General features: G+C 43.1%; 1 protein-coding gene across 1 annotated transcript; it reads left to right on the top strand.

Moving 5' to 3' along the window:
* The first annotated feature begins 1,712 nt into the window (after nt 1-1,712).
* On the top strand, nt 1,713-4,951 carry LOC124265219. Its single transcript, XM_046700012.1, has 2 exons — nt 1,713-1,843; nt 4,432-4,951. Exons 1-2 carry the CDS (start codon nt 1,713-1,715, stop codon nt 4,949-4,951), a joined length of 651 nt encoding a protein of 216 aa, XP_046555968.1.
* The last annotated feature ends 10,212 nt before the right edge of the window (nt 4,952-15,163 follow it).

The raw sequence follows: 15,163 nt of genomic DNA, 5'->3' as shown, positions 1-15,163 counted from the left end.
CTAAGGTGATCGTAACTCCCATACTTTAACAAAGACTTACGTCTGTTGTAGCGCTAAGGTGATCGTAACTCCCATACTTTAACATAGACTTGAGACTGTCGTAGCACTGCGATCACTTTGAGGAACGGGGCCCAAGTGATTAAGCTCAACGGCATAGTTGATTGGACATGGTTTAAACATATTTATTCATTTAATCATATGGGGCGGTATGGTAGCCTAGTGGTTAAAGCGTTGGCTCGTCACGCCAAAGGCCCGGGTTCGATTCCCCACATGGGTAGAATGTTTGAAGCCCATTTCTGATGTCCCCCGCCGTGATATTGCTGTAATATTGCTAAAAGCGGCGTAAACCCATACTCACTCACTCATTTAATCATGACGGGATTGGCAAACAAGTATAAAACATGCTTATATCAATGACGCTCCCTAACAATGATACAATAGTATTAGTAATAGTGATAGATAGTGATGTACACATGAACTGGGTGGAAACATAATGGAGATCTACAGGACAATACTGACGGTATGATGTGTGACAATTTACAAAAGAATGGTTGAAGGCAAATAAACTCACTTTAAAATGTAGTAGCTGAGTCAAGGCAAGGCACAGCATGTACAATAAAACTAGATTAGGTAAATTGCGAGAATCTCTGGGGAGATATGATATGGTTATGTACAGATTTTAATAGTGACAGATTTACCTGTTCTGATGAGCCAGAATGACCATATAAGATTGATGACAAATTAAACCCTGTACCAAAGAAGTATACCTGTGATCTTATGTCGTTAAATGTGGGACAGATGAGGAAGAAATGAAGCCCATCTTCGGTGTGATGCCCGCAGTTACATTCAGGACTATCAGATATATATGTGGTAAACTTATCTCCATTCAGATCTCTACAGTTGATTGCATATCATCATATCCAAATTGTTTGAATCAGTTCTCATGATGTCGATCACTAGATTGTCTGGTCTAAACTCGGGATATTTACAAGCTAACGTCTGGAATATTGTTGAAGGTTAAATTAAACTGTCGATTGCACGACGGAGGAAAGCCTTCAGTTAAAACTAAAGTTCAGTGCTGACAAATCTAGAATCATGCACCTTTGATGCATATGTATGTTTAAAAGGTGGAAATAAGTCATTCCAAGGACCACACTAACGTGTATCACGTAACATGGATATTTGAGGTGTTATAAAAGTTATATTAGACCGCCCACGATGACACAACCGCCCAGTCGAACACTGACCCTCACATTCAGGACTATCATAAACGGGCTCAGGGAACATAAACAAACATCGAGGGTACATCAACCCATGCCCCCCTCGTAACCCGTGAACAACTTATAATAACCACGCCCTAAAGACACACGCACAAGCACACGCACACGCACACGACACACAAGCCTGTTAGTGTGCTACAACAGGCCATAATACCCACGCAAACTAAAATACATGTACAGCAGGCGCTTCGAACATTTATATCTGAAGCTATAGGCCGTTTGTTCTCGTGTGAGAGGAGCCAAGCACACTGGGATATCCAGACAACACAAGCGTTCTTATAAACGAGGTTCGACTATACATATCATATTTGTATACTAGTTTCCTGAAGCAAAAGAGTACAGGGCAAGGCGTAGACTTACAGAAAATATACGGTGGCAAGTTATTGGCGTGTGTGACGCGGGGATCTGAGGCAAGACGCTATCCCATGATCCATGTCGACGAACTGTGCCGGCAATGGGGAGCGGGAGTCCGAGTCTCGGTACCATCAGAAACAACATCTGTGTGCTGCAGGATTGATGGAACGTCGTCTGATCAGACTTCCTCTCCTCACAAAAAAGGCATAGTCAGGATGGTCAAGACGCATCTTGAGGACATGGCCTATGGTTCATTGGTCTGATGAAAGTCTTCCGACGGCATTGTGGCGTATGGAAACGTAGTAACAAGGCATGTCACCAGTATGATCCATGCAACTGAACCCTTTGTGGTGGCCCAATGATGGTGCTGAGTTTGTATATTCCTCTGAGAATCTTCTCTGACTATAAGTAAATTGTAACCGTATTTTAATTTCAGTTTTGTTTTTGTTTTAATCAGAATGTAATATGTTACAGCGACCGTATTAATTGGTTTCCAAAGCATTTACATCATCTAGTGTTTTCGTGCGTAGCATACAAAAGTGGGTTGTGCTCGATTAATGCTCTGGTACTCTGATTACAAGTGCTGCACAGGTAGGATTGTTTCCCTGAATATTTCTAAATTCAGCTCATAATCCGATCCTGTTTTAGTAATATAATTAATGCACGTGTTCCTGATGTAAGGTCAGTCAGTGCATGGATCATAAGCAGGCCTCTGTTGTTGACCAGCTTGATATGGGGCGGTAGGGTAGCCTCGTGGTTAAAGCGTTCGCTCGTCACGCCGAAGACACGGGTTCGATTTCCTACATGGGTATAATGTGTGACGCTCATTTGGGGTGTCCCCCGCCATGATATATTGCTGGAATATTGCTAAAAGCAGGGTAAATCTAAACTCACTCACTCACTCACTCACTCACAGCTGGATATAGAAAGATATTCCTGGATAGCAGTGCAGTTCCTCTGACATGAAAGTAGTCCGTGAATGTAGTGATACAGAAACATTCAACCCTAACGAATACTAGGGACACAACCTTCACTGGGCGACATACACGTTTCCTGGGAACAAATCTAAACAGGAAGACCAGCACAGGTTAATAGGCACACATTCTACACTAGAGTCCCTACAGTTAATAGGCACACATTCTACACTAGAGTCTCCACAGGCTACTGGGGACACATTCTACACTAGAGTCCCTACAGGCTACTGGGGACACATTCTACACTAGAGTCTCCACAGGCTACTGGGGACACATTCTACACTAGAGTCCCTACAGGCTACTGGGGACACATTCTACACTAGAGATCTCCACAGGCTACTGGGGACACATTCTACACTAGAGTCTCCACAGGCTACTGGGGACACATTCTACACTAGAGTCCCTACAGGCTACTGGGGACACATTCTACACTAGAGTCCCTACAGGCTACTGGGGACACATTCTACACTAGAATCTCCGCAGGCTACTGGGGACACATTCTACACTAGAATCTCCGCAGGCTACTGGGGACACATTCTACACTCTCCGCACTACTGGGGAATCTCCGCAGGCTACTGGGGGGACACATTCTACACTAGAATCTCCGCAGGCTACTGGGGACAAATTCTACACTAGAATCTCCGCAGGCTACTGGGGACACATTCTACACTAGAATCTCCGCAGGCTACTGGGGACACATTCTACACTAGAATCTCCGCAGGCTACTGGGGACACATTCTACACTAGAATCTCCGCAGGCTACTGGGGACAAATTCTACACTAGAATCTCCGCAGGCTACTGGGGACAAATTCTACACTAGAATCTCCGCAGGCTACTGGGGACACATTCTACACTAGAATCTCCGCAGGCTACTGGGGACACATTCTACACTAGAATCTCCGCAGGCTACTGGGGACACATTCTACACTAGAATCTCCACAGGCTACTGGGGACAAATTCTACACTAGAATCTCCACAGGCTACTGGGGACAAATTCTACACTAGAGTCCCCACAGGCTACTGGGGACACATTCTACACTAGAATCTCCGCAGGCTACTGGGGACACATTCTACACTAGAATCTCCACAGGCTACTGGGGACAAATTCTACACTAGAATCTCCGCAGGCTACTGGGGACAAATTTCTACACTAGAGTCTACAGGCTAGGGGACAAATTCTACACTAGAGTCTCCACAGGCTACTGGGGACACATTCTACACTAGAATCAAAGGCTCTACACTACTAGAATCTCCGCAGGCTACTTCAAGGGACACATTCTACACTAGAATCTCCTACAGGCTACTGGGGAAACTGCTCTACACTAGAATCTCCATGATATCATCAAAGCTCTGAACAGACAACAAAACTGCCGTCGCAATGGTGTTGATCGATCAGTCAGCTGCATTCGATCTCATAGATCACGACATACTATTACAAGAGACTACAGTACAGCTATGGTGTGACCGGAGAAGCCCTATCATGGGTTCAGTCCTATATGTTAAAACAGAACACAGAGTGTGGCAATAAGATCTACAGTGTCTGAGTGTGCGGATATTCATTTCGGGGGTACCACAGGGCTCCGTTTTGGGGCCTGTTTTGTACTGTCTGTATTCAAAGCCGATGGGCAACATCTGCCAACTACATGATCTCTCCTATATGGTTTATGCGGATGATCAGCAGATGTACAGAGTTGTTCAACCTGGGATTTCTTGGACGCCCACTTCAAAAGCATTGGAAGCCTGTGTGTCAGATGTCATCGACTGGACAAGCTTAACAATATGCTTAAAGTCAATCAGGAAAAACTGAATTTATTATTTTCAGTCCCAAGAACCCTAAAGTTGACACCAGTGATATGCAAGTACAAGTTGGAGACAGCTCTGTTAAATCAGCTGTTTCTGTGAAGAACCTTGGTGTTCACTTCGACCACAAACTGACAATGGAGAGACAAGTCAATGCCATCGCCAAGTCATGCTACTTCCAGATCAAGAATATTTCAGCCATACGCAGATACATCACAGGAGACTGTTGTAAGACTCTAGTACATGCTTTAGTAACATCTAGACTGGATTATGGAAATGGTCTTCTCTGTGGACTACCTGAAACTCTCACCAGTCGTCTACAGAAGGTGCAGAACTGTGCGGCTAGACTCATTACCAAAACTGGCCGACGTGAGGAGATTACGCCTGTGAGAGAGAAGCTACACTGGCTTCCAGTCAGACAGAGATGCCAGTATAAGATCTTGATGTATGCTTATAAATGTATCCACGGTTTGGCCCCATACTATCTTCAGGAACTTGTTGTGCCATATCATCCAGCCAGGTCCTCTCAGATAAGAATATGAATCCCGACTCTGTCAACCAAAGACGTGTATAGTAACGTATGGCCACAGATGTTTTGACAGCATTTCAGCTAATCTTTGGAACAGTCTACCAATGAGCCTACGAAATTCATCCTCACTGGACATTTTTTAAGAAAGCTCTTAAAACTCGTCTTTTTAAAAGCTGCTTATTCAACATAATGTATCACTGATTTTATCACTGCGTACAATGTTACTCCTTGTATGTGTTTTACCATGTGTTAGATGTTTCATCTTTTAGCATCACTTGTATACCACCTGTATATCACCATACAGTATTTTATATGTTAAGCCCTTTAGAGTGTTTTTAAAATAAGCAAATAAGGCCATACAAATCTTAATGTGTATTATTATTATTATTATTATTACTGCGGACAAATTCTACACTAGAATCCCCACAGGCTACTGGGGACACATTCTACACTAGAATCTCCACTTGGGCTACTGGGGACAAATTCTACACTAGAATCTCCACAGGCTACTGGGGACACATTCTACACTAGAATCCCCACAGGCTACTGAGGGACACATTCTACACTAGAATCCCCACAGGCTACTGGGGACAATTTCTACATTAGAATCTCACAGGCTACTGGGGACACATTCTACACTAGAATCTCCACAGGCTACTGGGGACACATTCTACACTAGAATCCCCACAGGCTACTGGGGACACATTCTACACTAGAATCCCCACAGGCTACTGGGGACACATTCTACACTAGAATCTCCACAGGCTACTGGGGACAAATTCTACACTAGAATCACTAGGGACATCATCCTACACTAGCTCTCCACTGGGGACAAATTCTACACACTCCTAGAATCTCCACCCCACAGGCTACTGGGGACACATTCTACACTAGAATCTCCGCAGGCTACTGGGGACAAATTCTACACTAGAGTCCCCACAGGCTTCTGGGGACACATTCTACACTAGAATCTCCACAGGCTACTAGGGACACATTCTACACTAGAATCCCCACAGGCTACTGGGGACAAATTCTACACTAGAATCTCCACAGGCTACTGGGGACACATTCCTACACTAGAATCCCCACAGGCTACTGGGGACACACATTCTACATTAGAATCCCCACAGGCTACTAGGGACACATTCTACCTAGAATCCCCACAGGCTACTAGGGACACATTCTACACTAGAATCCCCACAGGCTACTGGGCTACACATTCTACATAGAATCCCCACAGGCTACCCCAGAGGCACATTCTACACTAGAACCTCCCCACAGGCTACTAGGGACACATTCTACACTAGAATCTCCACAGGCTACTGGGGACACATTCTACAATAGAATCTCCACAGGCTACTGGGGACACACTTCTACACTAGATTCCCCACAGGCTACTGGGGACACATTCTACATTAGAAACCCCACAGGCTGCTAGGGACACATTCTACACTAGAATCCCCACAGGCTACTGGGGACAATTTCTACACTAGAATCTCCACAGGCTACTGGGGACACATTCCTCACTAGAATCCCCACAGGCTACTGGGGACACATTCTACACTAGAATCCCAACAGGCTACTAGGGACACATTCTACACTAGAATCCCCACAGGCTACTAGGGGCACATTCTACATTAGAAACCCAGGCTACTAGGCTACAGTGACATTCTACACTAGAATCCCCACAGGCTACTAGGGACACATTCTACACTAGAATCTCCACAGGCTACTGGGGACACATTCTACACTAGAATCCCCACAGGCTACTGGGGACACATTCTACACTAGAATCCCCACAGGCTACTAGGGGACACATTCTACAGGCTACTAGGGACAAATCCCCACAGGCTACTAGGGGCATATTCTACACTAGAATCCCCACAGGCTACTAGGGGACACATTCTACACTAGAATCCCCACAGGCTACTAGGGGCATATTCTACACTAGAATCCCCACAGGCTACTAGGGACACATTCTACTCTAGAATCCCCACAGGCTACTAGGGGCATATTCTACACTAGAATCCCACAGGCTACTAGGGACACATTCTACTCTAGAATCCCCACAGGCTACTGGGGACAAATTCTACAATAGAATCTCCACAGGCTACTGGGGACACACTCCTCACTAGATTCCCCACAGGCTACTGGGCACACATTCTACATTAGAAACCCCACAGGCTGCTAGTGACACAGTCTACACTAGAATCCCCACAGGCTACTGGGGACAATTTCTACACTAGAATCTCCACACAGGCTACTGGGGACACATTCTACATTAGAAACCCCACAGGGGACAAAGTCTACACAGTCTACACTGCTGTACACTAGAATCCCCACAGGCTACTGGGGACAATTTCTACACTAGAATCTCCACAGGCTACTGGGGACACATTCCTCACTAGATTCCCCACAGGCTACTGGGCACACATTCTACATTAGAAACCCAACAGGCTACTAGTGACACATTCTACACTAGAATCCCCACAGGCTACTAGGGACATATTCTACACTAGAATCCCCACAGGCTACTGGGGACACATTCTACATTAGAATCCCCACAGGCTACTAGGGGCATATTCTACCCTAGAATCCACACAGGCTACTAGTGACACATTCTACCCCCCCACAGAATCCACACAGGCTACTAGGGACACATTCTACATTAGAAACCCCACAGGCTACTAGGGACACATTCTTCACTAGATTCCCCACAGGCTACTGGGGACACATTCTACATTAGAAACCCCACAGGCTGCTAGTGACACAGTCTACACTAGAATCCCCACAGGCTACTAGGGACACATTCTACACTAGAATCCCCACAGGCTACTAGGGACAAATTCTACACTAGAATCTCCACAGGCTACTAGGGACACATTCTACACTAGAATCCCCACAGGCTACTAGGGGCATATTCTACACTAGAATCCACACAGGCTACTAGGGACCCATTCTACTCTAGAATCCCCACAGGCTACTAGGGACACATTCTACATCTAGAATCCCCACAGGCTACTAGGGACACATTCTACACTAGAATCCCCACAGGCTACTAGGGGCATATTCTACACTAGAATCCCCACAGGCCACTAGGGACACAGTCTTCTCAGGAATGCCCACAGGCTACTAAACACATTGAAAAAGGATAAACACAAAATGCTATTTCCTACCTATCAAACCATTTCTACCAAAACCTATCTGGAACAATGAGATTTCAAGGAACCTACACATTAACCACATTTTCTCACACCTTTAGAGTTAGTGAGTGATTAAGTTGTGCCCGAAGCGATGCCAAGCTGTAGAAAACACCGCTGTCACTGCTTATTTTTTCAGTGAGGTATAATGTTATGTGGCATTTTATTCATGACTATATTCATATCAAATGTTTATGAAAATGAACTGTTTTTATATTGCGTCAATATAAATTCAAATTAATGTCTTTTCGGCCATCTGTATCAGCTCACCCAATCTACAAGGCTAAGGAAGTGATACCCGAACATAACGAAATATCAGTTTTCATACCATTGCACAGTCATTACAAGACACCCACCGAGTAGTTACTGGTATGACAAATCAGGAAGCAACAGCTGTTGTACTAGGCGCGATGAGTGTGAGTCCCAGCACGTCAGTACGTTGTATTGCCAGTGACAGTTTCTGTATTTCCAGGAACATTAACTTGACTCTGATAACTTTCTGGACACATAGGACACAGAGTCTACCACTGTGCCATGTATGTAGATCCGTGCTTCGGCTCCATGAGTGGATGTTTAAAATTAGTCCATAGAGCCCCTTAAACTCGACTTGGTCATACCGATACTTAAACCCAATCATAGTGCCTCTTAAATTAGATTTAGTCACAGTGCTCCTTAAATTCGACATGGCCATAGTGCCCTTTAAACCCGACATGGCCATAGTGCCATTTAAACCCGTGCCCTTTTTAAACCCGACTTGGTCATAGTGCCCTTTAAACCCGACATGGTCATAGTGCCCTTTAAACCCGACATGGTCATAGTGCCCTTTAAACCCGACTTGGTCATAGTGCCCTTTAAACCCGACTTGGTCATAGTGCCCTTTAAACCCGACTTGGTCATAGTGCCCTTTAAACCCGACTTGGTCAAACCCGACATGGTCAGTGCCCTTTAAACCCGACTTGGTCATAGTGCCCTTTAAACCCGACTTGGTCATAGTGCCCTTTAAACCCGACTTGGTCATAGTGCCCTTTAAACCCGACTTGGTCATAGTGCCCTTTAAACCCGACTTGGTCATAGTGCCCTTTAAACCCGACTTGGTCATAGTGCCCTTTAAACCCGACTTGGTCAAACCCGACATGGCCAGTGCCCTTTAAACCCGACTTGGTCATAGTGCCCTTTAAACCCGACATGGTGCCCTTTAAACCCGAGGTGCCCTTTAAACCCGACATGGTCATAGTGCCCTTTAAACCCGACTTGGTCATAGTGCCCTTTAAACCCGACATGGTCATAGTGCCCTTTAAACCCGACATGGTCATAGTGCCCTTTAAACCCGACTTTTAAAACCCGACTTGGTCATAGTGCCCTTTAAACCCGACTTCATAGTGCATAGTGCCCTTTAAACCCGACTTGGTCCGACTTGGTCATAGTGCCCTTTAAACCCGACATGGTCATAGTGCCCTTTAAACCCGACATGGCCATAGTGCCCTTTAAACCCGACTTGGCCATAGTGCCCTTTAAACCCGACATGGTCATAGTGCCCTTTAAACCCTTGGTCATGGTCATAGTGCCCCTTTAAACCCGACATGGCCATAGTGCCCTTTAAACCCGACTTGGTCATAGTGCCCTTTAAACCCGACTTGGCCATAGTGCCCTTTAAACCCGACATGGCCATAGTGCCCTTTAAACCCGACATGGTCATAGTGCCCTTTACACTCTTGATTAAATACAGTTTTAATGGATGAATAAAAACATAAAGATTTATTTTCTGAAAATACAGAATGCCAGCTTTGTTTTGAGTAAAACTTAATCCAGGGTATTTGTAAAAACTAACTACTTCAATATCAGTTCTATGATAAGTCCACATCTCAAATCTGGATAATGGTCCTCCGTTTCGTAAAACGATTATTTCATTCTTAATCAGTATTTATTTCCATACCCCATTTAAGACAATATTGATGAAGATAGTCTAATTGTTTCTGCAACTTAATTGGTGTACCGGCAAGTAGAATGAGATGACGTGGAGATGACTAACTGATGAAACAGTCACATCTATTCTATTGGCTTGTTCAATCAAACATTCATACCATACCTCACATGCGTACTCAAAATGTGGCCTTATAAATACAGTATATATACTGAACATCATTGAAAACGCCCCACCTGTATTAGTTTGGATTTCCAAGAGCATAAATGAGCAATCGGTGTAAATTTTACATACTTTTGTAGTCCAATGATTGGTAAAGAAAAGAAACAAGAACCAATCCAGCAAAACAGTGAAGTTTTAATTCAGCTGACCATGAAAGAAAGATGGAGTCAAATTGGAAAGTCAGTAACGTGTATGACCACCGTTAGCAGCAACACAAGCTGTGCAACGTCTCCTCATTGAACTGATAAGTCTAAAATTATGTTGAATTAGATAACCCCATATTTTTTGTGAGTCGAACCAACAGACGTTTGTTCAGAATACATAACTGGTTGTGAGGTAATGCGTAGATGTGACGTCACCAGCGTCGCACAATTGACGCAATCTTATTGCGATGAAGAATAAATTGACGTTTGAACTAAATCACGTTGTTGTCTGTTTTCAGCCATTTTGATGGCAACGACCAACACCCTCTCCCAGGGGTGCAACACAAGGCGTTCTCAAGTTCCCCAAGGTTGTTGATCTGTGGGCGACGTGAGAGGCGTTGGCCGATGTAATCCCACAAGTGTTCAATGGGAGACTAATCTGGTGACAATGCAGGCCATGGAAGTAGAGGAATGTTGTTGTTTGCCAGAAACTGTGTTGCAACACGTGCAGTGTGCGCTCGAGCATTGTCCTGCTGGAATGTGTGCAGATCTTGATGTTGGTTAAAGAAGGGAACGATGTTGTTCTGAAGAATGGTGTCACGGTAGTAAAGGGCATTCACTCTGCCACGACAAACTACCAGAGCGGTTTTGTGATGATAACTGATCCCTCCCCACACCATAATGCTTTCTCCACCCCACCGATCTGTTTGCACACACAGTCCTGATGGTAACGTTCTCCCCGTCGACGCCATACCCGTAGACGCCCGTCAGCATTTCGCAAGTGAAAACGTGACTCGTCGGAGAACACAACACCATGCCAACGTCGTAACAACCACAAACGATGCTGTTTAGCCATCGTCGGCGTTGACGGCGATGTCTATCAGTCAGGATGGGTCCAACATAGGGGCGTTGACACCGTAATCCTGCCGCACGGAGACGGCGTCGGACGGTGGAAGCACTGATCAAACCACGTCGGCCTTCGACAGCGTTGGCGGTTCTGGCAGCCGGCAACGTACGATCCCGAATATGGCGCCGAACAATGTCTCGATCTTGGCGAAGGATGGTAACACATGCCTGGCCAGGACGTTGGCGGTCCCTGGTGGTTCATGTTTATTGGTACCTGTTGGCAAGTCCTATGATGGTAGAATGATGGCAACCAAATCGTCTGGCAATAATCCTGCTTGATGTGCCAACCTGCAACATGCACAACGCCCGTTCTCGTTCCTCTGGTGACAATCTTGGCATTGCAAAATAAACTTTACTTGCGGAGGTACAGCTAAATTGAGAACGGTTTTTTTGCCGATGGTCATTTATACCCCTAATCAGCATGTTTTACGCATGCAAATTGTGCTATTCGTGTGTGTTGTGCATGAATTTTGTTGTTGTCATGAAATGTGTTCCATGATGTGTTCTGGCAATCCGTTCTTTACTGTACAGCATTATTTATTGTCTTTTGTGTTCTTAACAACGTTTCCAACGTTCATTTTCACTCTCAAAACAATCCTATTACCATATTTCAAAATTTACAGGTGGTGCGTTTTCAGTGATGTTCAGTGTATTTTTGCTAATGTTGTTCTATTGAGTGAGTGAGTTTATTCCTTGTAATGGGGCCACCGGCCCATTTCACGTTTTACAAGTTGTACATGTACATACGAGGGCCAGTATACAAATGATAAAGTGTTGGACATATGGTCAATCCATTATCAAAATGTAAGGAAGTTGTTGTTCTATTTAGTAGGAACTTTAATTTCCCAAATTCTCCAATCATTTTAGATGTCTTTTTGACAATGCTTTCAATATGATGACGCCAACTCCCGTTAGACGAGATGGTTAAACCCAAATGTTTATGAAAATCAACTGGTTTTTTTTTATTGCAGCAATCAAAAGTCAAAATAATGTCTTGTCGGCCACCTTTCAAAGTAAATAATACATTTCTTTCTTTATTTTTCTTTGGACTATTCCATTGTAATGTGTAGGTAACATATAGTAGCTAATCTGTTCATTGAACCGTAAATACTGTTGTTTTAAGGAGTCTGCGAACTGCGAACTGGTTGGCACGTCATCTTATCTCAATTGCGTAGATAGATTTTCATGCTGTTGATCCCTGGTCCTGACTCGATTATTTACAGACCGCCGCCAAATAGCTGGAATATTGCTGAGTGCAGCGTAAAACTAAACTCACTCACTCAATACCGTCGTGGTTATCAAACATGAAAGGTCTCCTATGCGGAACTGTTCAACACCGATATTTATAGAAAACTTCTCGCACATACAAGGTTGGTTATTGTTATAGGGTGACCTTGTTGAGGCTGACCGATGTGACCGATATTCACACATTCACAGCTATACAGTCGACCCTTGGTGTGTTGTGGCGAATTAGAGTTATCGCGGCCGGCAACTAACAAAGCCAATTCCCCAAACCAAACATGAAGTTATGAGAGATCATTACAAGATGTAATCAAGCAGTCTTTCTTCATACTACTTTCAAACTGGCCCCCAAATTGCCATAAATAATAAAATATAAGTATCATGTACTATTGCTTTAAGCAATACATCCATCGATTAGTTTGTAGCCTTCACTGTACATGTAATTCATGTTGTAAGGAAGGCGCCGCAAATATGGCGTCTGTATATGCGTCAGTTCTCAAATACTGGATTTGCCAGCAAACTTTTAGTTGTTTTAACCATTAATCAATTAACATAAAAGAAAGTTGAAAGTGAGTGAGTGTTTCGATATTATATGTTTTTAACTGTGTTGGTTTGGGAAAGGTAAATTCGAGACATCCAAGCTCAACATGACACTTGACTATTTGTAATTAGTAAAATTACAAATACACAGTAGCTGTCAAATGTACCAAAACATGATGGTTCGTCTCCACCAATGTGCTGCTCATAGCATCCTGCTGATGGTAGTGACAGGAGCTGCGCTAGCCTGGTGGTTAAGGTGTTTGCAGAAAGTCCTGGGTTCTTTCCCCAAAATTGTTACAATGTCTTCAGGCCATTTCTGGAGTGAGTGAGTGAGTGGAGGTTTAAACGCTTTTAGCAATATTCCAGCAATATCACGGCAGGGGGACATCAGAAATGGGCTTTACACATTGTACCCATCTGGGGAATTGAACCCGGGTCCTCAGCGTGACGAGCGAACGCCTTAACCAATATATTACTGGAATAATGTTAAAAAGGCATAAAACTGCATTCAATCACTGTGGTAATGTCCTTTGAAACTCCTATGAAACTACGATCAATTTGTATGAATATCTATGTGGCTATGCTTCATTACATGGACAAACCCCATAGCCTGGATAGGGTTGCACACCAAAGTCTGAAACTTCAGGCTTCCCAGAAAATCAATGTAGAAACACCGTGGTCCAATCTTTGCTTCATTTCTAACAAATAAACAAAATTCCACCTTGTGTTAAAGCACATCAAAACAACAGATTAAGGACAGACCAATTCTTTGTCTAGTTTTCTTGATAAGACTTCAATAAGTTATTCACAACAAATTTAAAAAGCAGTGGTGCCAAGCTGAACTGAAAGTGTTTCTTGGTGTTAGTAAATCTTTCAAATTTCTCTTTAAGCCTTGCATACATTTTCAAAAGGTCGTACTGAGTTAACAATAGGATTAATTTAGACATCTTACAGTGAGTCATAATATACTTCTCAAAAAGCTGATGAACATCTGATTCTTTCATATTACTAACGTTAGTCTGCCATGACATGACCATGATGACAGATTAACTAACATAACAAGAAAGTGTAAAATGCTGATAAACTCAAATATTATGAAAGTGTAGCATACTGATAAACTCAAATATTATGAGAGTGCAGCATACTGATAAACTCAAATATTATGGAAGTGTAGCATACTGATAAACTCAAATATTATGAAAGTGTAGCATACAGATTAACTCAAATATTATGAGAGTGCAGCATACAGATTAACTCAAATATTATGAAAGTGTAGCATACTCATAAACTCAAATATTATGAAAGTGCAGCATACTAACTCAAATATTATGGAAGTGTAGCATACTGATAAACTCAAATATTATGAAAGTGTAGCATACAGATTAACTCAAATATTATGGAAGTGTAGCATACTGATAAACTCAAATATTATGGAAGTGTAGCATACAGATTAACTCAAATATTATGAAAGTGTAGCATACTCATAAACTCAAATAATTTGAAAGTGTAGCATACAGATTAACTCAAATATTATGAAAGTGTAACATACAGATTAACTCTAATAATATGGAAGTGTAGCATACTGATAAACTCGAATATTATGGAAGTGTAGCATACAGATTAACTCAAATATTATGAATGTGTAGCATACTGATTACCGGTACCTCAAATAATATGAAAGTGTAGTCTCTGTTCTGCACCCTTTCACTTTCCCTTACCACTCTATTTCCCCATCCTCATTTTTTTTTTAAATCTCAAATTATTAATAACGGCATCAATAATTCATCAAATGTTACATGTATTATCCTTGATGAAATGTAAAATGCCATGTACCGTTAATAGTAATGTAGTAGTAGTAAGTAGTGTAGACTGGACTGATGTAGACTCTGGATCTCTCTGAACATATAATTGCAGAAGTTTCTTGTGCTGAAACGACTGACTGATGTCACAACTGAATCAGCTTGTTTGTTTGTTTGTTTGTTTGTTTGTTCACGCTGCACTCCCCATCAGCAATTGACGACATCTCCAAATAACTGAGTCTGGACCAGATA

The sequence above is a fragment of the Haliotis rubra genome, unplaced genomic scaffold, assembly GCF_003918875.1.
Source record: "Haliotis rubra isolate DU_JTF1 unplaced genomic scaffold, ASM391887v1 Scf967, whole genome shotgun sequence".
Classification (NCBI taxonomy): Eukaryota; Metazoa; Mollusca; class Gastropoda; order Lepetellida; family Haliotidae; genus Haliotis; species Haliotis rubra.
The sequence above is the reverse complement of the archived record's forward strand: the minus strand, read 5'-3'. Positions and strand labels throughout refer to the sequence as shown.

What these genes read in the sequence shown, in the direction of transcription:
- LOC124265219 (XM_046700012.1), top strand. Translation starts at nt 1,713, where the DNA reads ATGTCGACGAACTGTGCCGGCAATGGGGAGCGGGAGTCCGAGTCTCGG. An exon ending in CTCCTCACAAAAAAGGCATA is followed by an intron (nt 1,844 to 4,431) that starts GTCAGGATGGTC and finishes TATTATTTTCAG; the next exon opens with TCCCAAGAACCCTAAAGTTG.